A 24,821-nucleotide genomic window follows, 5' to 3' on the forward strand; every position below is an offset into this window, starting at 1 on the left:
CAGTGTGTTATGTCATTTGGTCTTTACCTTTTTGTTCCACTTCTACTTAAGCATCGGAAGAGAGAGAAAAATGAAAAAGGTGCAAGAAAAAAAAAAAGAGAACAAAGATTAAAATGTTTACCCAATCAGCTTTTTCCTTCTTTTAGCTCTTTCATTTCTTGTTCAAACAAACCTGTTTTCAGTACCACCCATTTTATTCACTGATTTGTGTTACTGAAACATTCATTTCTTCTTCACACCACTCCCAATATAATTAGAACAGAAATTACTTAAACACATGCCTAAATGAAAGATAGAGAAAGAAAAAAAGTAAAATAATATTAAAACAAACAAAAAAAAAAATCAGACAAAAACAATTTTCAAACCTCTGGGATCTCCACATGAAAAAAATTAAGTATTTTGCTTTACAAGATTTTTTTTCCTTTTGTATTCAGATTCTAAATGCCTGCAGGTTAACTGACAGGCTTTGTGTAATACCATGTTTTTGACATTGAATTGAGCTTCAGAATGCCTGAAAGATAATTAGGATTTGACTGGGACTTTGCCTTAATCAGTTACTTTTATGCACGTTAATAACCACCACTGAAACTGTCTGTAACTGCAAGACTTTGAGACACATTTTTACAAGTGTAGAAGTAACATTAATTTGAAGGCAGATGGTTTCAATACCTTAACAAAAAGTGATAACAAAGAACTATAGGAGTATATGTGAGCAATAGATATCTATATTTATATCTATATCTACCTATCCATCTGTATAAATAGATAGATAGATAGCTATAGATATATAGATGTAGAGAGATGTATATTACATAGGACTTTATTTTGAATGCATTCCATGATGTCTTGCAAGTCAATATTAATCAATAATGCAAGACACATTTTCCAAATGTAACACTGCCTGAATGAATGCACAGATATCACTACACAGGGTAAGGATTACCTGAGTTCTACAGGAGGGAACATTTTGATTTCTTTGAAACTCAGAATCAGTTTTGCCCCCCCCCCCCCCCCACACACACACACACACACACATACACACACCCTCAGACTCCCTGAGGCTTTAGATTTTATGTTGCTGTATACCGGTTTTGATTGAGCAGTTTGTTTTATATTGAAGCAATCAGTAATCAATAGGGTCTAAAATGAAACATTGTGTCTCCCTTAGTCAAGATGTGAAATGCTGTAATAGAAATATTTTAACTTAAAATCATCAGCTCAACAAAGCATTATACTAAACTACATAAAAAAGAATGCAAAGCAACAGGCTGCATATTCCTGCATCCCAGAAGTGGAGGATTTACTCCCTTACCCGCTTTATCTACATATACTACCTCTATGTTGCACAAACTTGAGTAAAAGGAAAAATTGTTAATCTATAAACACACTTTTCACTTATCTGAGTTGTGCTACCTCACCACAAACTATGCCACCTGTTACAAATTAAGCCCTGATATAGTAAGGTTTCAACATGCAAAATCAATTTTACAGAAGCGTTGCTTTTTTTTTTTTTAATCTTATAAAAGTGCACACACATTAATGCCCCCAGTGAATAAAATGCATGCAGTTTATATGCCTTTTCTTTGCTGCGACTACTGATAAGAATAATGCAAGTTGTCTGTGAACGTTTCCATTTATACCCAGGGGCTGTACATCAGAAAATGCTACTCCAGCAGCTTCATTCCATTCTGTGTTTTCTTTACCCACATCCCCTTTGCAGATTCAAAAGATGAAATAAATTCAATCCTATTCTCTCATTTTTGTTACTTGCTTGGCTTACATGCTACAGCTTGTCATACCCTAAGAAAAAGGTGATGTAGAAGATATTACTTTTAAAACTTGGAGATACCAACTAATGCTGACCAATATGTCATACAAATCTAAAACATTTCTAAAGTATCCATGGCAGGACATTGAAAACTATGTGAAATGAAACATGAAAAAAATATGATTGTCCTGGCTTTGAAAAATATTTTTTTTTCAGTGGGGGGAAAACTCCTTACATACCGCATGCATTTGTCACTCCACCCTTGAACTCAGTATACAGTCAACTTTGAGGTTAATGTGCCTAAGAGAATAAACAAATCCAGAATACAGGGAAATTATCTCATATCAGGCAATCCTCATTTTGGAAAAAGGAAAATTATGGAACATCTGTCACTTATACAAATCTCAAATGCCCCTTTTAAGAGCTTCATTTATGAGTCAGATGTTATAAAACAGTAAAGGAGAATCAGGACTGACAGACTAAACTTGAAATCCAATGTGAAACATAAGAGCTGACTTTACACTGATACACATACAGAGCAAAACAGTCACCATAACACACAGTACATCTTTACTGAATATTTTCAGGGGAATAAAACTGGCCAGTGATAAATGCTTTTTCTTACTTGGCAACCAAATTTTAGAATCTAGCTTTTTATCAAAAACAGTGAACTCTGATGAGGAATAAGTAAGCTAAACTGTAAAAATGTAAATGACAGTGGTAAAAAATAGTCACTAAATATTACTACTGGTATTACAGATGAGTATCAGTGGATATATTTTTCATATAAACTGCATTTCTCAGCTTTTTTGTATATTAAATGTTGAAATATAAAATGCCCTGCAAAGTGCTTCCATCATAAGATTAAAGCAGTATACTGCAGGATGGAGTTCTATTTATTTATTACTTTTGGTTCTCCACAGGATATCATCTGATGGCTCTCCTACATGCATCCTACTGGACCATTTTTCCAGGGAACAGAATTATTCATCTGTCATTGCCATAAGGGATACCTCAGTGCTATATTTATGGTCTGATTTCATAGGAAGATCATGGTAATACTATATTTAATGAAGTTTTGCAGCATTTGAAAAAGAAAAACTCAACTTTGCACATCAAAAACCTCACTCCAACTGCTGACTATGATGTCTTGGCTACCAAATGTGTGAATTAGTGTCATTAGGTGACATGGATGAAGCATTTTACAGTATGCACACTGCAAGTTTATGTTACAGGGCACAAATCTGCCAAGATACGTGTCATACAGCATACCCTGCACAAGTACTATTTTGCTTTGATGGCCTAGTGTAGGCTTCTGCTACAAGACCTGGCCATCTGCATTTGCAGGGATGTAAAGTACATGGCAATATGGCAGAAGCCTAACTCCATGTTGGGAGCATGTAAATATTGCTCATATACGAATTCTTTGATACTTAATTTACTGGCATCCTTTTGTTGACCATGGTTACTGCAGCTGAGAATTTCACATACCTTGATCTGCAGTGGCTTTGGATTTAGAATAATAAAGTTTGGGATACATGGGGTGAAGCCCCTGTGTGTGCGAAGGCTTGTCGTTACTTGCTTCTTTTTTCATTTTTCAACATTTGTCTGTTGATACTGTGAATGCTGGATGAATGGTTGTCAATAATGACATATAGTTATATATTCCCATGGAAAGACCACTATGTGGAACGTTCCTTATTAATAAAAGAAATCACATTCTTGTACATTACATACCACACACACATACACATACAAACATACTACAAATTTAGAAACACACCACACAGCCATGTATGCTCGGGTCTACTTCACTACACCAACACGCCATAAAGCCAACACCCAAAACACCAAGACCAAAAGACAGACGACGCATCGACAAGGTGAAATCCTGACAGCCGAAACACCGACATGGGCAACGTGTGAGTGCGACTCGGTAAGTGTGCGATAGTGAGGGATTTAGGGTTAGGGAGCAGACAGGTAAGTGTGTGATAGTGAGGGATTTAGGGTTAGGGTGCAGGAAAGGTGAGTGTGCGGTAGTGTCGGACTTAGGGTTAGGGTGCAGGTAAGGTAAGTGTGTGATAGTGACGGACTGTAGTTTTAGGGGCAGATTAAGTGAGTTAGGGTTAGGGTGCGGGTAGGGTGAGTGTGCGATAGTGATGGACTTTATGTTTAAGGGTGGGTTAAGTGAGTTAGGGTTAGGGTGCAGGTAGGGTAAGTGTGCAGTAGTGTCGGACCTTAGGGTTAGGGTTTGGGTTAAGGTTAGTGCATATATAGTTGTGTGCAATGTATAGTTTACGTTTTGTGTGTTGGTGTTATAGTGTTCGGTTTTGTGAGTTGTTGGTATTGTGTGTTTTCGTTCTTTTGGTCTCTGTGTTTTGGGTGTCGGCTTTGTGGCGTGTCGGTGTAGTGAAGTAGACCCGTATGCTAACATGCACACCCACAGTCATGTACACTCAAAATTCCCTTTCAGTACTGAATGGGGCAAATGAAAAACTGCCTTTCTTCCTAAAAACAAATTTTTGCCATTTTCTCTAAACTGATAGGTTCCATTAAACACTCTTTTCTAACACAAGTATGTTTCCTTTAATCACTGGTTTCTGTTTAAATTCACCTCATTAACACAGACAAATCTCATCAATTAATACATACGTTGATTGTGTCCCACCACCTCAGATAAATTCTATCTATTCTTTTTCATGTATGCAGAGCATAACCCTCACCTTCCCCGAGGTGTGTCCCACTACTGAGGTTGATCAGATGTCCAGAATGTAGCACAGTTTAAAACAATGATCCTTAGACTTTGTTGTTTATGTAACATAAGACCAGGTTAGGGCTCTGGAAAATGTGAATGTCTTACAATGACTGTAATGCTTGTACAACACAAGTAATATGATGGCATGAGGGACAGCCATCAGACAACTATGCTTTTGGCAAGACAGTGTCCATTTCTAAAACTACACATTCTGTTATGCCTAGCACAACACTCCTTAATCCAAAATCACTAATAAACACACTTGCAACAGTCAACAACATTACCTGTAAGCCAGGTTTTACTTGAATATAGTTGGTCCCTATTTTATTGGTTCATAGGTTCAACTGTCAAGCTTACTACCTACTGGACATCAAGAAGTTCAGATGCTATAACCTCAATTTTTATATTTTTGTACTTCTCATGTATATTTCGATATTATTTTTATATTCAGATTATGAATAAGATGAACTACTGAACATGATTTTTTGACCTTATATAGAGATATATCATGAGCAAAACTTAAATAGCTTATTTTAATTTTAAATATTTTGTAACCTAACTTTTGAAATGGCTTTGATATACCCTCAGATGCCAAAACAATTTATCCTATATGCTGAGCTTCCAAGGCTTGCATAAGCATAGGTGATTCAAACACAGGACTCCCATGATCACTCATTGCATGCTATTCGACTTACACAGGTCTTCATGGACATACTGTCTGATTATAAAACAGTGGCAACCCTTACTGCTGCAAACTTTGGGGTAAGTATAAACTGGCTCTGCATGCTAATTTACACTGTAAACTCAATGGCTTGTTAATGTAGGCTGATATGGACTGTGAATGACAGTCTGCAAGAGGATTAAAGATGAAGGCTATGTACTGCTAATGAGCTGTTTCCTGTAGTCAAGGGTTTGATTCATTCAGTCTTCATCTGTCTACTTTGTGACTCTGAGCAATCACTTAAGGGGTAATTGGGAAACTGGGATAGGCTCAGCAATGATGCTTGGCAACTCCTTAAGAACCCATGAGCCACAACAATACAAACACAATGTAATGTGTTTTTCTGGGTGTTTGCACATTGTTGGGCTGCGAATGGTGTTGCACCATCATGCCTCTCAACTTCTTAGCTCAAGAAATCTGGACAAAGCATTTCCAAGATGGCTGCACATTGTGTAACAGCTTAATTTTAGCTATCCCAGTGTGAAAACTGAAACTCAGAAGAGAAAGCCAGTCAACTCATTTTTGGAGTAAATTTCAGTAACTGACTAGTAAGTGCACTGCTTGGATGCCAACACAAAAGAAATTCAAAGAACCTGAAAGAAAATCACCCATAAAATGTGAGGAAAAATACTGACTGGGAAGAATTTGCAGCTGTTCAGCAAAAAACAGTGCAAGCTCCAACTTTGGTGCAAGACATCACTTTCAGTAACCTAGAGGAAAAAAATAAGTCAAATGTACCTAGGGCTAATTAAATGAGATGCTGACGGAGTATATCAACTCAAATAACAAAACTCTGGATAAAAAAGGATGAAGCTTTAAACAGATATTCAGATGATGTTAGAAAACTGCAAAAATAGGAGGTCAAAATGAAGTAAAGGCTGCCTGAATATGAGACTGCACGTTTCAAAGAGTAATAGAATTATAGGTCGGAGCATGCAGGGAAAAGCTGAGATTTTCTGTGTACTAGAGAAGCTGGAAGGGACAGACGGTATTAATTTTATGAAAGCACAAATAAGCAACTGGACTGGTATAACACAGCAGAAGTTAATTAAGAGGGCACAACATGTTTATGTTCCAAACCTGACCATGAGAAAGTAACCTACACCTTTAATAGTAATGATGCAATCCTACCAGCAGAAGGAGTTTATTCTGATAAAACTCTGGCAGATAAACAAAGTACTAAAAGTGGGAGACAGAAGAGTGTTTGTGAAAAATGATTACTCACTGTACACCAGGCAGAAGAGGAGAGTGAATTTACATATTATTCCCCAGGATAACAAAAACTGGGCTAGGCTAGACAGAACTTGCATTTCACAGGCACGTGTATTTAGTATCCTGTATTTTTATTTTAGTTATTTTTGGCGTGAGTTGAAATAATTATTGGATGCATATCAAAACTTTCAATGAAATGTACATGTTCCTGTGAAATGTAAATTCTATTTGCCTAGCCCAGTTTTTATATGTTAGGAAATAATATGTAAATTCACTCTGAACTCCTAGTACTGAATTCACAGCTTCCATGCAAAATATTTTCACAAATTTCTTCAAAAATCTACCTCCTTTGTTATATTTTCATTTCTGGGCCCCCTGGCACATCTTCACTGCTGCAAATCAAATTCCAGTCTCCACCTATAAGTAATATTCCCTGCTGAAAACGGATTATTTCTCACAGAATTTTCTTAAGCTCCATTATTGCAGTTTTAGGTGGAATATAAATACATACCAGTGTAATCCTTATCCCCTGACAGTAGCCCTTTAGTGCTAAATATCTACCATTATTATCGTTTTTTATCCTCTTCTACCACTATTGGAGCTCCTCTTGCAATTAACATATGTACTCCTCTTTTCCTTTGTCCCAGGTATTCTACTGAACAACCATTTTGTAAATATTTTTTTATCAAATTCACATACTCAGTTCTTTCCATATGTGTCTCCTGTAGCATAACAATTTACACACTATATTTTTAACACTGCAACAGAAATATCTAAACTTCACAAAAAATATCCAAACCTGGCCATGAGAAAGCAACCTACCCCTTAAAGATCTGGAAGGTTTTGTTTAACAGTATTTTAAGAGGAGGAGAAGCACCAACATCCTGGAAGAAAGCAGTGGTAGCTGTAATACCGAAAGAAGATAAGGATCCATCATATCCAACTTCATACAGGCCCATTTCAGTACTAAACTATGATTATAAAGTGTTCATGTCTATAATGGCTACAAGAATGGCAAAGCTGATGTCACAATTGATACACATGGATCAATGTGGTTTTGAGGAGGGAGGTAAACATTTGACAACATTAACAGAACATTGATGATCCAGAGGTTAGCTGAATGAAAGAAAATACCACTGCTGTTGGTGGGTCTTGATGCAGACAAAGTATTTGACAGAGTAAGCCGGGAGTTTATGAGCAGGACAATGGAAGGATTTGCATTCCCTGATAAAATAATACAGTTGATTAGGAGGATATATGAGGGATCGGAGGAAAAAATTAAAATGGGTGGTTTCCTCTCTGATAATTTCATTTTGAGCACAGGAGCCAGGCAGGGGTTTCATCTTTCCCCTTTGTTGTTTGCACTATTTTAGAACCATTGGCAAAGAAATAAGAGACTCATAAATTCAAGGGTGTGATTGTTATGGTAGTCAAGAGAAGCTGGCTTTATTTGCAGATGATATTATTGTATACCTGATAAAACCAAAAAAGGACATTTCAGTGTTGTGGAACAGTTTGAAGCAATATCAGATCCTTTCGGGCTACAACATTATGTACCCACACACAAATTGGTTCAGCAATATCCATATTTTATATGATAAAATGAAGTACTTAGGAGTATGGAGTAAAACGCATTCTGGTGTGGCAGCTAAGGATATGTGTGGAAGAGACTAAAATGATAATACAAAAAGTGAGAAATTGGAAGTTCTATTATATGGATATGGATAGCAAGATACAAGCAGTTAAAATGTTTTTAGTCCCTTTAGTTTTATACACAGGTTTATCAACCAGAGGAGAAGTTGCAGATAGCAATTAATAAATAGCTGAAGGGTTTTTATCTGTGAGGGGAAGATGGTAAGAATCAAATGTGATAAGCTAATTCTTCCAATTGAACAAGGCAATTTGGGATTATCTGATTTGAAGGGATATTTCAGAGTTACACGGTTAAGCTCATATACATAGCACAAGCAGAAACCTATAATTCAAAGTGGAAAGGGATGATGATGAAATGGGGGAAGCTCAAGAAGCAAGGAAAGACTGGAATTTTGGATGCAGATCCTTAAGGAGAATAACAATAACCATGCAGAATATTATATCCATAAAGTAGCAGAAAGTACTCTAAGAACTAAGCAAACACGGGAATGGAGAAAGGAGATTCTGGATGACTACAAATTGGGATACAAACAATAGGCAAGAGGGGGATGGAATTTATTGCAGAAAACTGGTAAAAGAACCAAGGTATTGGAAACAAGTAATTAGAGAGGGAAAGGTAATACAAAGGGAATCAGACCTTGTGCCATGCAAACTGTAGCTCAAAATCTTAACCCTTTGTGCCAAATTCCAGAAAAAGATAAGCCTCGGTGACAGTGAACCCATGATTTTCCCAATGAATGCTCTCATAGCAGTGTATTAATAAGGGGAGCCACAGCAACAGTTTTTATTTATTTTCCCATGTTCACTAGATGTGGCTTTTTAAGTCCATGGATAGTGAGTGGGAAAGTAAACCAAGAGTGTATTGCAACTGTTATTTTAGACACATTTACTGCTCTTCCTTTTTCATTTTTATTTAGGTTATTTTCTAACTGATACTCATTAAACAGTTGTATTTAGTGAGCTAAACAACATTTATTTATTTTTTCTGTGTTTCATTATGGCTTAATATGCATCTGTGAAGCCACAGACTTGATACCAGGCTCTTCTGGTACATCAGCACTCTGTAAGAGAATATGTTCTCCAACAGGGTATTCTTTTTGAGATCCACCAAGTTTTTAAGTTTTATTAAAAAATTCATAGAAATACAAAATCTTAGTTTTTGTAGTCCCTGTTTTTTCACACGACTCGTCACTTACATACATACATACAAATATTTTAAGCATGGGCATTAATCCCCTTCTAGCCTACCAATTATACCAAAACACTTGCTTCCATAATAAGTGTCCAGGCTTTTCTTAAAAAATATCTAAACTAGTACTTGCTTTAATGCAATTTGGTAGTCTGTTCTATGCATCAGCTACTCTGTCAGAGAACCAATTAGTACACTTCTCATTCCTATAGAATCTTTTTTTTTTTATTTCTCCAAGTCTTTGGGTTTCTAATACAATGACTGGAATGAACCCCATTCCTAAGTCAAAGTATAATTAAAGTTTATGAAATTAGAATTGTTTCAGTCTTTGATGTCAGCCAGAACTGTTTTTCACTGCACCTCCAATGTGCAATTCACATGGAGTTACATGTATTGGTAACATTTCTAAATACAATTGTAGATTCTTTTTTATAAGACCTGTTGCTTCTACTACTATTGGAACTCTCTGGGTATCAGTCTTCTACATTGCTCTCATTTCTGCTTGCAAATCCTGATACTTTATGACTTTGTGTCTCTCTGTACACAGGACACTGTAGTCACTGGGAGTGGCGATTTCAATGATCGATGCTATTTTTGTCTTCTTTTCGTGGACCACTATATCTGTTTTTTTCTCATCTGTCTTTTGGACTGTTGGTAATGGGCGATCCCATATGATATAGACTTCATAGGTATATAGGTTCATAGGTAGGTACTAGGCTATCGGCCCAAGGGCCTACTTAAGCCTGGCAAGGTTCCATGGCTTACGCCACCCAAGAAAATTATTTTCCTGTGCCACTGTCGAGCAGAGACACAGAGGTGATCCCCGGGGTGTATTTCCTATTTCCCATACACTCATCAAGATTTTTCTTGAAGAGTACTAATGAAAAACTTTGCTTGACATATATGAGTAGCTTGTTCCAGAGTATAGGAAGTCTCTGGGATAGGAATCTATCCCTCCAGCATGTCCTGTTTATTGTGGTGACAAGGTTTAGGTCCTTAGAATGTGTAGCTCGGAGGGATTGGGATTTCTTAGATAGATAGATCATTTTCTATGATGCTTTGTGGCTCATGTTTCTAGTGTTTTTCAGAAACTTTAATACCATAATGATTGCACAACCCCCAGTGCAACAGTCTTGCCACATTATTATGCCTTTCAGTATAGAATCCTTCTGCCATTAGTATATCACAACCAGCAACGAGGTGTGTGACTGTTTCCAATCTGGTTTTACAAAACCTACATTTATCTGTTTCTCCTACATGTTCAACGGACTTTGTAATCCAACTTGAATCTTCTGCACAGGTTGTCTGATGATTCTCTAGTACTTTCTGATAACTTCAAACATTCCCAGAGATAGTTGTCTCAAAATGCCCTATAATCCTGAATAAGATCTCCTGTTAAATATCTATAAGAGACACTGTACAGGTGCATATATTTTAGTATTTCATAATAACTTAAATTTGCATATCTATGGATGCCCTTGATATATTTCTGCTGTACTGTTTCCAGTTCACTCATGCATGTTTTCTTATAAGATTTCTATATTGTAATTCCATACTCAAGTTTGGGTCTAATGTAACTAGCAAGCAATGACTTCATTATTTCCGATTTCCTAGACACTATAAATCTTTTTATCCAACGTATAGTTCTATAATGATCTTTAACCAATCGGTTGATATGATTACAAAAACACAAAGATGGATCTGCCCATATACCCAGATCCTTAAATGAGTCTACAGTTTCATTCACTGTGTGCTATATTAAGTACTCACCCCTTCAATTTATGTCTCCTGCATATCATATACTTAGTTTTCGATGATTTTAGCAGAATATTATTCTCCTGTGCCCAAATGGTCAATTTAGTCAAATTCGTTTGCAGACATGCAACTCACTGTGCATGAGTACCACTAACTGGTAGCATTCTTGTAATTCAGAACGAACAGTTGTTTGAAAAGAGCAGCCTAGTCCAAAAAACATCAGATATGCATATAGGCATGTCTGTAAATTGACAAAAACAGAAATGGAAGAAACTGTAATTAAGCTGTTTTTCAGGCAGTTGCACCTCGCCACCTTATGATGTGGGGATTGTACACCAAGAAACAAGCATAGTAAATATACTAACTTCAAGGTTGCATAACACCTCAAAGTACATAGACTAGTTTGTTTTTCTGGAAAATTAAATGTTGTCTTTGTTATTGAGGGCCAGTATGACCTCAGAATCAGTAAAATTTTGTATGTGGGGGCTTGTGGATACAGTCTCATCACATCAGGAATGAAAGTTTTTGCATTCCCCACAGCAAAGAGAACTAAATAATAGTTTTACCACCTTCACAATGCATTAAACCCTATTTTTGAAATTCAATAGTTATTTTATTTCAGCAGTTCTGCATGGTACATTGTAACAGTGTGGTAGTACCAAAAAAGGTGAAATACCGTTATGTTTATGTGGCAAATATTGTAAATTTAGTTTACATCTGCACAAAGAATTGGTGAGTCAATACAAAAATGCATTCTTCTTCTTTCGGCTTTTCCCGGTTAGGGGTCGCCACAGCAGATCACTTGTCCGCTCATGATTGGCAGTGGAGTTTTACAGTGTTGAGTTGCCAGCCCAGTGCCCAACCTTCCACAGAAGGCACACACTCACACCTAGGGCCAATTTAGAGTGTCCAATCCACCTACAGCATGTCTTTGGGATGTGGAAGGAAACCCACGCGACCACAAGGAGGACATGCAGACTCCACACAGAAGTCACCCCAGCCAATACAAATGGCAAATAGCTGACCAGAGCTTTACTTATTTACTAGTTACCTAAATAAGTACATCATTAGAAATTTAACACTGATTAACCATGACATACTATTAGTGGCCCAGGGTAGTGGACTACACACATGTTGGTTTACAAAGTCCATTGAACATATGGGAGAAACAGACAAATACAGGTTCTATAAATAGAACTAGAAACAGTCGCACATCCTGCTGCTGGGTGGGATACATTAATGGCAGAGGGCCTGTATACAGAAAGGCATAATAGTGTGCCAAGAGTGTTACAATGGACATTGTGCAAACATTACAATACTAAAGTAGCTGAGAAGCACTGTAAACATGAGCTACAGCATTACGGAGAATAATGAAGGTTATATCACAGGATTATTCATTACCAACAGTTAAAGAAATAGATGTGAGAAAACCAGATATAGTACTGCGTGAAAAGAAGATAAAAGTAGCATTGATCATGGAATTTGATACACTCAGTGATTACAATCTCTTACATATAGGGATGCACAAAGTCATGAAATACCAGGATTTGCAAGCAGAAAAGAAGGCAATTTGGAAGCAGGATATCCTAACATTTCCAATAGTAGTAGGAGCGATGGGTCTTATAAAAAAGAATTTACAGTCTTATTTAGATATACTACTGACACATCTAACTTTGTATGATTTGCAGAGGGAGTCCATTCTGGGCATACTGTGGGTGCTGCAAAGAGCACTTCTGGTAACATCATTGACTGACATAATACTATTTTCGTGAACTTTAATCATGCTTTGACTTAGAAATGGGGCCCATTCTAATCATGGTTTTAGAAACTTAAACGATTTGGAGAAGGTAAAACAAAAATGCATATAACCAGATTTTATTAAACAGGTTCTGATAATAATGACACAATTAAACAAAAACAATATAGTACTACTTATAGAGCAGATGGTAAATACCTGCTAATGAAGCATATTTTTGTTTTAGCCTCATTAACACTGAGATTCACACAGGTGTAGTTATCATAGCATCAAAGGGAAAGATCAATCAGCATTCTGATGTCTGCTCAGTAGCCAGATGCATTGGCATAGTGGGACAAAATATTGTCTATGACCCAGATGACCTGGATTTGACTAGTGGGCCAAGTACTAGAGCAGCTAGTGACAGAAATGAACAGGAGTGATTACGAAATGCCTGCACATCTCTTTTAGAAGGGAGGGTGTGGCATGTCTGCCTGAGGCACACTCATGATAGCAGAATTCTTCATAGAGACTGAAGACCACAAATAAGCTTTCACCTTAGGGGTAGGGACTCTTGAGGGGGTATATCACTCTAACTATGCCCATTGCATTCTGAACCTTCACCATGCTACTAAGTATGTGTAGGGAGTACTATGACAGCTTAAGAACATGATCCCTGATTTCCTGAAAAAGGATGACAGTCTCACCTCTGTCACTTGCCCCTCAATCCTAGGAGAAACAAATGGGCCATACCGGTCCTGCCTCATTGAGGAGTGAACTGGTTAATGGGGAAGATGAGCAACTTAAAGAAGACTCTGGAAGAGAATGTGGAAGCTGGACATTGCAGGTATTTCCCAATCATGATATTGTCCCAGTAATCTAATGTGTTGCTCTCCTGACTGTGAGATGCAGCAGATGACGAATTGTGCCTCCAGGTTTAGTGTCTTGTGTGTGGTGGAATTCACTTCTGAGATATACCAATGGAGGAAACTGTTGGAAGGAGTAGTATGAAGGTGGCATCACCAAGTTGGGACTGCCAAGGACAGAACAACTGTCCAGCTTCCAAAGCTTAAGGGCATCTTTCACTCACCTTAACTGCTGAACAGCTTGCTGAGAGTGATATAAAGCTAGTGGTTAAATCATAAAAGCTTTAGCGTTTTCTTGTCTTAGTGCAAGGGAGGATAGAGCACTTACAGCTAAGCATGTGCTAACAATAAGGGAAAGGGGAAAACATCTACATCCTGGCATAAAACATAATAAAAGAAGCGGGAAGGAGGGAGGGTGTTCTATAGCACCAGTGATCTAGTCAATGTACTATGTTCATCATTAGATCAATGCTGTGATAGCCTAAGCTATACAAATACAATGCCAGAGCTTAGAAGAAAAGGAAGGATGAAGAAAGCCCAGCGTCCTGGAGCCCCTAGAGAATAGCCATAGCAAAGCCTGCTCTGGACCTAGAGCTAGAGTCTAATCTGTAGTGCTGGCTGAAAGTGTGAACAAATGACCAAGCTGCTGCCTCTAGTATATTTCTAGAGTCCAATCTTTTTCAAAAAGCTACAGAAGTAGTCCTACCCTGGTACAATGGGCCTTGACCCTGCCTAGAAGTACCTTGTTATGGTGAGAATAACAAAAGCTAATAACATGAGACAACCACTTAAAAACTGACTGTTTTTGAAGCTAATTGTCTCATTTTCTTACCTTCATAGGAAGTAAACAGGTGATCAGAAATTTTGAAGAGTTTTGTCCTGCTAAAATAGTATCTGATTTGCCTGTGGCTATCCAAAGTGTGCAAAATTCATTCTCCCCTATTTTTTGTTTCTGGATATAAAACAAAGAGATGAATAGCTTGATTCAAGGTAAACTATGAAACCACTTTAGGTGGATCTACTTCAGTAAATCAGATCAACATAATATTGAAATTTAAATGCATGAGATGAGAAGACAAAACTTGACAGGACTCCAACATCCTGAATGGAGATCACGGTGCAGTTAGATAAACCAGCTAATGTATTTAAAGAAATCATTTAAAAACAAAAATGTACCTTTTTCAATTTTTTTGCAGGGGGGCAAGCCCCCCTGCACACGCTGTAAATTATATACTCACTCCTAGATTGCATTACAGGGTGAAAGGATAAACTTACTGATACTGACTGTACTTGGAGCGGGTTAAAAAGGAAAAAGTGTAAGTTTCACCAGTAAAACTTAAAATTCCAAGAAGGACCCACCTGTCTTCTATGTGAGTGGATAGGTGAAACTCCTTTTATGAACTATTTCATTTGAGGCAGGGCAGAGAGGAGGGTTCCATGGGCAGATAAACAGAAGTGGGTGAATCTTGACAGAAGAATAAAAAATGCCAGAGTATAATAACTCATACAAAAACTGTAGAAGCAGAGGTATCTAGACCTGAAAAGGATCTTGGTACTTACTTTGGCAAAAACTAGAAAATGTTTTCCTCTTAGCCAAATTTGATTTTCTTATAGCAATTTTCTTAAACCCTCGGAAAACAGGTGCTGTACAAGCATTACAATTATATCATCTGCTCAGCAGGTGACCTGAAGCAATTGATGTTTCGGATGTATCAACAATCGCTACCCTGTGCGACCAAGGCTATCTTGAGAGAAAGCTTGTGGTAATTGTCTTTGGCAATCTTGAAAAGAAGGGAGAATCACTACTGTCTGGGTCAAAACTGGGTCACAATTATTCTGGGAAAGTCTTTCAGCATCTTTACAAGAACCATGGTTATCAAGGGAAAGGGTTGAACAGCATAAAGAAACCTTCCCATAAATGAAGGGGCACATAGACAAATCTATTTTTAGATTTTCCTTGGTTCTGGGAAGATCCACCCTTCTTTTTCTAACCTCTTTGCCATTGTTTCAGAAATGTTGTTTGCCTGTGCCTTGCCATGATTGTTTAATAGCAAAACAAAAACATTTATTTTTAAATAAAACCTGACTGCTTAAAAAAAGATTTTGTAATTTCTTTTTTTTTTTTTTTAAGTAAATGGAGAGAAAAGAGGGTCAGGGCATGGCACAGAGACAGGGCCTGATTGACTCCTTCCTTCCAAAGCCTGGTGTGTGTTTCCATTCTAAAATATGTCTGACAGGGCCTGATTGACTCCTTCCTTCCAATGCCTGGTGTGTGTTTCCATTTTAAAATATGTCTGACAGGGCCTGATTGACTCCTTCCTTCCAATGCCTGGTGTGTGTTTCCATTTTAAAATATGTCTGACAGGACCTGATTGACTCCTTCCTTCCAAAGCCTGGTGTGTGTTTCCATTTTAAAATATGTCTGACAGGGCCTGATTGACTCCTTCCTTCCAATGCCTGGTGTGTGTTTCCATTTTAAAATATGTCTGACAGGACCTGATTGACTCCTTCCTTGCCTGATTGACTCCTTCCTTCCAAAGCCTGGTGTGTGTTTCCATTTTAAAATATGTCTGACAGGACCTGATTGACTCCTTCCTTCCAAAGCCTGGTGTGTGTTTCCATTCTAAAATATGTCTGACAGGACCTGATTGACTCCTTCCTTCCAATGCCTGGTGTGTGTTTCCATTCTAAAATATGTCTGACAGGACCTGATTGACTCCTTCCTTCCAAAGCCTGGTGTGTGCTTCCATTCTAAAATATGTCTGACAGGGCCTGATTGACTCCTTCCTTCCAAAGCCTGGTGTGTGTTTCCATTTTAAAATATGTCTGAAAAGTAGGTAGCAGCATTTTATACAGTTGGTAGTACAACTTGACTGAAAAAATTAAGTTTTGATGTAAATTTTTTAATGCAATGAAAAGTCCCCAAACCACTAATCCTAGCCCCTATCTATAAGTTTTGACAAAAGAGTAAAACATTTTCTTACAAAAAGTAGTAGTTTGAAAGGTATTTTCCATCAGGGAACCTTGTCTAAAATTAAAGTTTTAAGGTAAAATATTTTTAGTGACGCCCAATAAAAATACCAGCCCTAGCTCTCAGCACTATTTTTTGACAGACAGAAAAGATAAACTTTTTTCACAAAAACTGATAAACTGGAAGGTGTTCCCCAACAGGGTTCTAACACTCCCAGCCTTAGAGTAGTGGTATCTGACCATCAATCACTCATAGCTTGCAGAGAAGAGTACACTTTGACAGCCAGAAAGTTCAGAAGGTTTGGCACCCTAACCACCGACTTTTTTGTACCTCTGAGATGTTCAGCAGTTAGGTCGCATGGAAGGTGTTCTCAGGCTTTGGAAATGGGTGGTTGTCAAATCCATGGAAGGATATTGCCCATAATACCTTAGGCTATTGTTTCAGTGATCTAATGATGAGCATCATGCTAAGCAATGACCGAGGGTAACAGAAAATGGTAAAAGAATGTTTGGACGTACTTCAAAGATTCTGTATATTGCAGATGGAGAAATCATTGTCTTACTATACTGGCTGCCATTTATGCCTCATCAGTAATATTTTGTCATCTCTAGACACTAGCTGAGAAGATGAATATAAAGTGATAGAGAAATAAAGGTAATGGAGTAAGATGAAAGGATCAAGGCATTGGGGGGGGGGTGCACATTATAGGACAGAAGATGTCATATGATATCCATTTACAGTAGCAGATTGGTAATACAGAAATGATAAGGACCTGGAAGAAGAAGAAAGAATGGATGGTACTGTGGAGGGACATAAGCAGGACCTTTATCAGAGAATGTTACTTCACAGATAGTGTGGTATTACCCAAGAATGTATGGATGAGGGTATATAGCCAAAGAGGGGATTACCAGTGCCTAGTACAGCTAGGAAAAAGGGTGAGAGAGGGGAAGCCATGCACATTCTAACTGCAACATTAAGATAATCTCCTGAAACCAAAAGGTGCACATACATATGTGCACAAATGCCAGCATAACTTACAACCATGTAATAAATGCAATAATACAATATTATGTTCTAATTAAGTCTAGTTTATTACCAAATGTGAACTTCGGAGTCTAACAGTAAATCTAAACACACAACAATCAGTCAAAGCTACGCTAAGACAATCTAATGTGGACAATAAATAAATTAATATTCAATATGTCACTGAAGTTATAAAATAAACTAATATTCAATAAAATTCATAATTAAACTCATAAAATCATAAAATACATTTTAAAGTTGTTACTTATAAATATTCTATATTTAAACATTTGAATAACCAAATACCCGATTTCTTGGCAGCACAACTTAAAATGAGTCAGTACCAAAGTAAGATTAATGCATCAGTAAGTCTAAATGACTTTCAGTTGTACAAGGGCATTCCTCCTCTAGCCTTGGGCCTAGCTATCTCCTCTTGAATGATATGAATTGGAATTATGTAAAGCAATCCTTGCTGTGATTTTTTTTTTTTACCAAGTGATATCCTTGGGTAGATCACCACGACTCATAAGTAAACCTGTCATCCCATTAAAATGTGCATTTTTTAAAAAATAAAATAAAAATAAAATTCACACTAAAGGTCATAAGCACATATTCTAATGAGCAGTATGAGTATTTGCAACAAAGCAGACATTCTTAGGATGAAATCAAAGCTTTGCTGAAATCACATTTGCTCTAGGTGGATGAGCTCATTGCTTATCTTTGAAACTGTAAGCTTAGTGCAGGCTAGCTTAACAATATGAGGGCAAACCTCATGAAAGTGGCAAGCAGTACTGCATATGAACAGTCTCCATTTCTCTTCTAATTTATTAAAACTCTGATCAATTTAAACAACACAGTCAGCATATGCATTTCAGAAAGTTTTGCAACTAAATTACTTACAGCACACCAAACTATACTTTTAATTTATCATCTTCAGAGAGCTAAGCAAATCCTTTCTGTCTGCAGTTCAAATCCATTTTAATTGAACATAACTTGTGGAAAGATTTAATTTCTGAAGTTTCTTCTTTCTCCATGGTTCCTGGAGATGGAGAAAGAGAGAGAGAGAGACTACTATACTAATCTTTTGTTTGTATTGTTTTTTTTTCCTTTAAAATGAGTTCTGAAAATGGTCATTGTGGATTGATGTCTAAGACTTAATCTGCATGGTGTGCTGATGTGAACAAGCATCATGTTTATTATGCCTTGTATGCCAACATAAACAGCCACATATCATAGTCACTTCCTGAACAGCTCACAGGAGTGTTTAGTACACTACTGGGTACACTGGGTACTCCTGTGCCTCTAGATGGGTGAAATTGCAATGCTTCACAGTGCATGCAGTGACATACAGCCTAGTAAGGTACACAAGGCCTTTCTAGGTAGCTATGTGTGATTACTTAATAAGGCTTAACATGCATTACTGTGATACCTAGCACTACTGGGCTGTGGTACACCATCATGTGAAAGAATACTTCATAAAAATGTTTCCTTCCATAGGCATTACAGCAGACATGACATAATTACCATAATATGGTAATGATGGAATATGGTAATGACGGAATTGGATGCTGTGCAGCTCCCTTTGGCCGGATCTCTCTAACAATATTGTGTGTGAATGGAACAAGTTTGTGTGTGGCAGCAGTCTTGCCTCTTTTTTTTTTGCCTTTGACAGTGCTAGTGTGTTCCTTAGCACTGTATATCAGGGACTGCTGCATTAAAATAACAGAAGACCATTGTGTACACACTGTTGCTACCCATGGGGAATAGCAGATTCTCCAAAGGTGTTGCCTGCTTATTTCACATATGGCTGGGAAGGGGTGATTTGCATATGTAATTCATGCTTGCAGTACAGTACTTACACAATGGGGTGTGATGACATACATGGTGTTGCCCCATTGTGTATAAATATTTCTGAATCATTCAGGGATTTGGTATGCAGGTATAGTGTGTATTATCTCTGCTTCACTGCTCAACAGTATTTATAAATCCCACCTAATCCTCACTGTACCTGTATTATAAAAGATGGATGTTGTGGCCATCTGCATTGCAGTATAGCCTGTGACGAAAGATAAACATTTAATTCTGATTACCTTTGTTAAAAAACTCAACTGTTTACTAACAGCAGTTCATACCAAATATGCCTTTCCTTGACATTGGAAGGCCGGCATTCAAGTCAATCCAGCCATAAATTAAACAGAGACAAATCAAAATAGCTAAGGCCTCCTTGCCATACCTCTCTAACTGTCAGCTTTCAAAATCATAGTAGGAAGTCATCAAAAATCATAGCAGAGGGTCCAAAACCATAGCACTCAGATTTTGCATATATGTAAATTCATGCTGCTGGGGCATAAATGTGTATATTTGCCCTTTAGCAGGTACAACCTATAAAATTAGGAGCCCTATTGCACTGATAAACACCTATACCTGTACCAGGAAAATATCTACCCTTACTACACCATAAAGAGATAAACATGTCTGTTTTCTTGGCTTGCTGTACATGCCAGTCATAACCATACTTTAGTTTGTTGAATTACTATAATAAATTCTGTAGTGTTTTATTTCTCCACGACAATGGTATGGGATCTTCACTGAACATAAATTTATGTTGCAATTAAATAAATAAAAACATAAAAGTCACGTCTCTGGAAGTGAACCAGGGTTTCTAGCATTTGTAATAAAATGTTCAAGTCCATCTAGAACATTGGAAATATTATTCTTTTCTTGCAGGGAAAAATGTATTTTGCTCATTTAAGTTCCATACTGTACATAGATCCATTCAGAGTGACATTCCAAAGTTGTGTTGTCACGTGAGCAAAATACCATCTAATATGCAAGACACCTGTAAAAGGGACTGGTAAGCACTTACTTGACTTGCTTAAAGTCGCACAGTAGGCAAATGAATGAGGAAGGAATCAGACATTTTTAGCCTGAGTTTAGCAAGTATTTCAGTAAGCACTGTGAGCCATAATCCTTCTTGCTCAACACCAGCTTAAACTTATATAAAATGTGATACAACAACAGGATTTGCATGATGCATTTCTGAATGTTAATTATAAAAGTCTAATTGCTGGCACTACTGACTGTAATCCTCAGGGAGTTATCATACAAAGGACATGATGTGGTACAAATCGGGGACATTCTGCAAAATCAGGACATTGACAGGCTATGCCTTTGCCAAGGGACACACACACACACACACACACACACACACACACACACACACACACACACACACACACACACACACACACACACAGTAAATCAGTTTACTCTCTTCCACAAATAAATCTCCACATAACCCTGCTGCATCTTCAGCACTGTGTAGTATCAGCTTATTAAAATGGCAAGGCTAGTGCTAGACAGTAGGCTTGTCTGCTATTGGTCTGTTTTGACATGACAAGCCACAGGAACCAATGAAAGAGAAGATATCAGTGCTGTACCACATCAAACTGAAGCAGTGCATTGGATGCAGATTTAATATTTAAAAATCAGAGTTACTTAGCACATATTTTTTTATACAGCAGCCCAGTATGTGCCTAGGCAAGTATCCTGTTTTCTCTGTCTCCCTATAGTGAATGCAGTTTTTTTAACAATTTGTTATTGTTCATTTTTTGATCATGTATCTTGCCTCCACTGTTATTGTTTAATAAACTTTCTGGGTCAGATTCTGATTAAATCTTGAATAGTAAACACTTCTTGCTGGTAAGAAATGGTGAGAGCTGAGCACCTCAAGGATATGTATCAAATTAAGGTTGAATATAATTAGGTAATAGTAAATTCCATTCCAGTCACAATATAAGACGTTGCAAACATCTAGGGAAAGGCAAGTCATGGGGCACCTAATCTAGATTATTTATTTTTTTTATAAGTTCAGCAGTTGATATTGTTGCATTTTTTTATTTATTCATTGGTTAAGTGGGTAAACCCATTAGCAGCACCCATCTTTTTTACAACAGCACTCTTCCATGGTTAAGTGACTTCCTCACAGTGACACAGTATACAAAACAAAGCTGTTAATATCCAACATAGGACTATGGGATGAAATTTGTTGGCAACTTAAAGGCTCAATCCTATTTACTATGTTGCCACACATGCATTTTTTAAAAGTAATAATGCATTCTTCTATTTCAATTACGTGTTAGATTATGAAAATAGTAGATTGAGTTGTGCAATCCAGAAACTCACATCACAACCTGACCCATTATGCTTTGCCACAATTAGTCTAGCAGACAAATGAAAACCTTTCCAAACTAGTGCTAAACCCTTTGTCTCAGACTTATATCATCAGCATGTAACCATGCCTACTGAGTAAAGGAAATTAAACAAATAGAAAAGTTAAGGTATTTTACAGAAGGATGTAAGAAATTCAGTGCTATAGGAATTTCAAAATTATATGAACTGGCACTGGGTGACTAAGTGTTTTAGAGAACAAAGGTCATGCTACAGACTTATGATTCAGATAAAGGCAACCAGTGTGAGAATTTCCTCTTGTAGTACTGACAGAAATGTTTTCCATTCATTCAGGAGCTTCTTCTGGTGTCTTTATATAGCAGCACTTCTTTCAGATTGAACAGGCAAGTATTCTTCCTGCCTACACAACTTATTTCTCAATCTCAACACCGTACTTCTGCATGCATTGGGAAGGTAAATGGTTTATATCTGCACAGTGGTCAGCTTCTACAAGAAACATTTCTCCCTTTGTCCTGGAGCAGCTGTTATTGCTATACCCTGTAGAAACTAACTCTGCCTGCTGTGCACATCTCCTTCCCTGAAGAATGAAGTTCTGTACACTTGCTGGTGTAAGCATCAACCTCATATAATCTTCTCCACTGATTAGTCTGACTACACAGTCTGCTTCCATACAAGTGGGACTTGCATACTTTAACACAGTATGAAAATATTGTAATGCGCACATATTCCTATGTGTGTGTATATACAGATGCACACACATACAAACACAAACACATACACATACACACTGCGTTTCCTTTGCAAAGTCAACAGCTAGGATAAAGAAATGCCTTGGGGAGGGGAAGAGGTGGGAGAAAGTTAACTGTAAGTAAATAATTTTTTTTTTCTTATTAGCACTACTTTCATGTTGTATGGTTTTCTTTGCATACTATAAAGTAAAGTTTTCTCAGTTATTTTTAAGTGTAATGGGGGTTGTAAACAGGTGCTGCATTTTTTTTTCTTTTCTTTATTCCCTTCTCTCTTTCTTCTTCTTCAGTTTTAAGAACTGAAAAAAAGCCTGGTTAAAACAGCATGACAACAGAAAAATCAATGTGTTTTTTTATCATTCTTATATAAGGAAATGACTGGATTAAGGACCTTAGATTGATTTAGTAACAAGTTTTAAGAGTAAGCAAGTAAATGAAAAATAAGGTAAAACACCTTTAACAGTTTAATACACTTGACTCTACAGAAAAAGTACCTTAGAGACAAATTTAGATATTAAGCTTTATAACTCTAAAATTGTAATTCAGAGAAATAATGTAGTAGCTGTATTATTTTCTTTTTCATTTTTTTTTCTTTATTGCATACTGCTGTTCTCAACTCAAGTGGGAGTATAAGTGGTATTTCAGGATCTCATGGTTAAATGATCACTTAAAGTTTACAGAAGAAAGAAAGAGTTAGACAATGCAGAACTGGAATGACAATAATTGCCTACTGACCCTTTGTCAATCTTATTTCAACATTGTATCAGTCAATATCATATTGCCTGCCATGCTTATATTGTCAAAAATGTGTAGCAATCTGATTACACCATGGACCCCGGGAACTACCACCCCATTAGCCTACCGAGCCTGGTCTGCAAGGCCATGGAACATATCATCATGGAACTTATAAATAAAGACATTGGTAATCTCCAAACTCTGGACCCCACCTAGTTCGGGTTTGTAAAAGGCAAATCATGTCTCCTAAACCTGACTGACTTCTTTGAAGCAGTCACCAAAGCCATAGATGAGGGTAAGGAGGTTCACACAGCCTATCTAGATCTCGCCAAGGCTTTTGACACCATCACCCACTCTGGAATTATAGATAACTCACTAAACTAAGTATAAATCCCTATGTCACAAAATGGGTTGCCAACTGGTTCACTGACAGAACCCACACTGTGAAAGTAGCAGACTCCAAATCCGACTTCAGACCAGTGACAAGTGGAGTATCACAGGGTTCAGTCTTGGGTCCTCTCCTGTTTGGTATCTACTTTTCCGAAGTACAGGCTAACACAGAAGGTCTTTGGCTAATGAATTTTGCAGATGACTTCAAACTAGGAGCCATAATTGAAACAACTAATAATGTGGACATCCTACAAAAGGGCCTCACTGAGACAGATGCCTGGTGTCAAAGCCATGGCCTCAAGCTCAATGCCAAAACGTGTATTGTCATGCCCTTTGGTAAAAGCTCTGTACCCATGAGCTACCACATAGGTGGTAGTCTGCTTAACACTGAATGTGTGATAAGAGATCTTGGGACACAAGTGGACAGTAGTCTCTCCTTTGATAATCACATCACCACAGTAGTCAGGAAATCCTTCTATGTGACACAGCTCATCACAAAAGGTTTCTCAGTCAAGAAAAAAGAGGTCATTGTTGCCCTCTACTGGTCACTCATTAGACCTATTATAAAGTACAACTCCCCTTTTGGTATTTACCTCACAAGATATCTACAACAACTGGAAAGGCCACAGAAATACCTCACAAAGAGGATTGCCAGCCTCAAACAGATGCCCTACGCAGACCGTCTCAAAAAACTTCAGCTTTACTCGGTCGCATATCTCCTACTCAGAGGCAATCTATGCTTAACATACAAAGCTATGTCAGACCCAGAGCTGTTGGACATGCTCCACTTAAAGAAATCCCAATCCCACTGAGCTACATGCTCTAGGGACCTAATCCTTGTCACCACAATAAACAGAACATGCTGGAAGGATAGACACCTGTCCCAGAGACTTCCCATACTCTGGAACAAACTACCTATCTATATCAACCTATCTATATCAAACAAAGCTCCTCATAAGCAGTCTTCAAGAAAAATCTTGATGATTGGATGGGAAATAGGAAATTCACCCTGGGGATCACCTCTGTGGCTCTGCTCGACAGGGGCACAGGAAAATAATTTTCTTCGGTTGCAAAAGCCAGGGTACCTTTTTGTCTAGGTTTGTATAGGCCC

At 37.6% G+C, this 24,821-nt stretch overlaps 1 protein-coding gene across 10 annotated transcripts in view; it reads right to left on the bottom strand.

Annotated features, from left to right (window-relative positions):
* The window catches only part of LOC122812189 (adhesion G protein-coupled receptor L1-like), a 3,245,860-nt gene that overhangs the window by 745,260 nt on the left and 2,475,779 nt on the right, over positions 1 to 24,821 (bottom strand). For 7 of the 10 annotated variants that reach the window (XM_044084518.1, XM_044084515.1, XM_044084516.1 and 4 more), the window contains one exon: positions 28 to 42. The exons of the other annotated variants lie outside the window; for them this stretch is intronic. In XM_044084518.1, the coding sequence (XP_043940453.1) occupies positions 28 to 42 (15 nt within the window). The remainder of the gene's footprint in view (positions 1 to 27; positions 43 to 24,821) is intronic. 10 annotated transcript variants of the gene reach the window in all.

Source organism: Protopterus annectens, chromosome 9.part0 (assembly GCF_019279795.1).
Source record: "Protopterus annectens isolate FY-2018-M chromosome 9.part0, PAN1.0, whole genome shotgun sequence".
Lineage (NCBI taxonomy): Eukaryota > Metazoa > Chordata > Ceratodontiformes > Protopteridae > Protopterus > Protopterus annectens.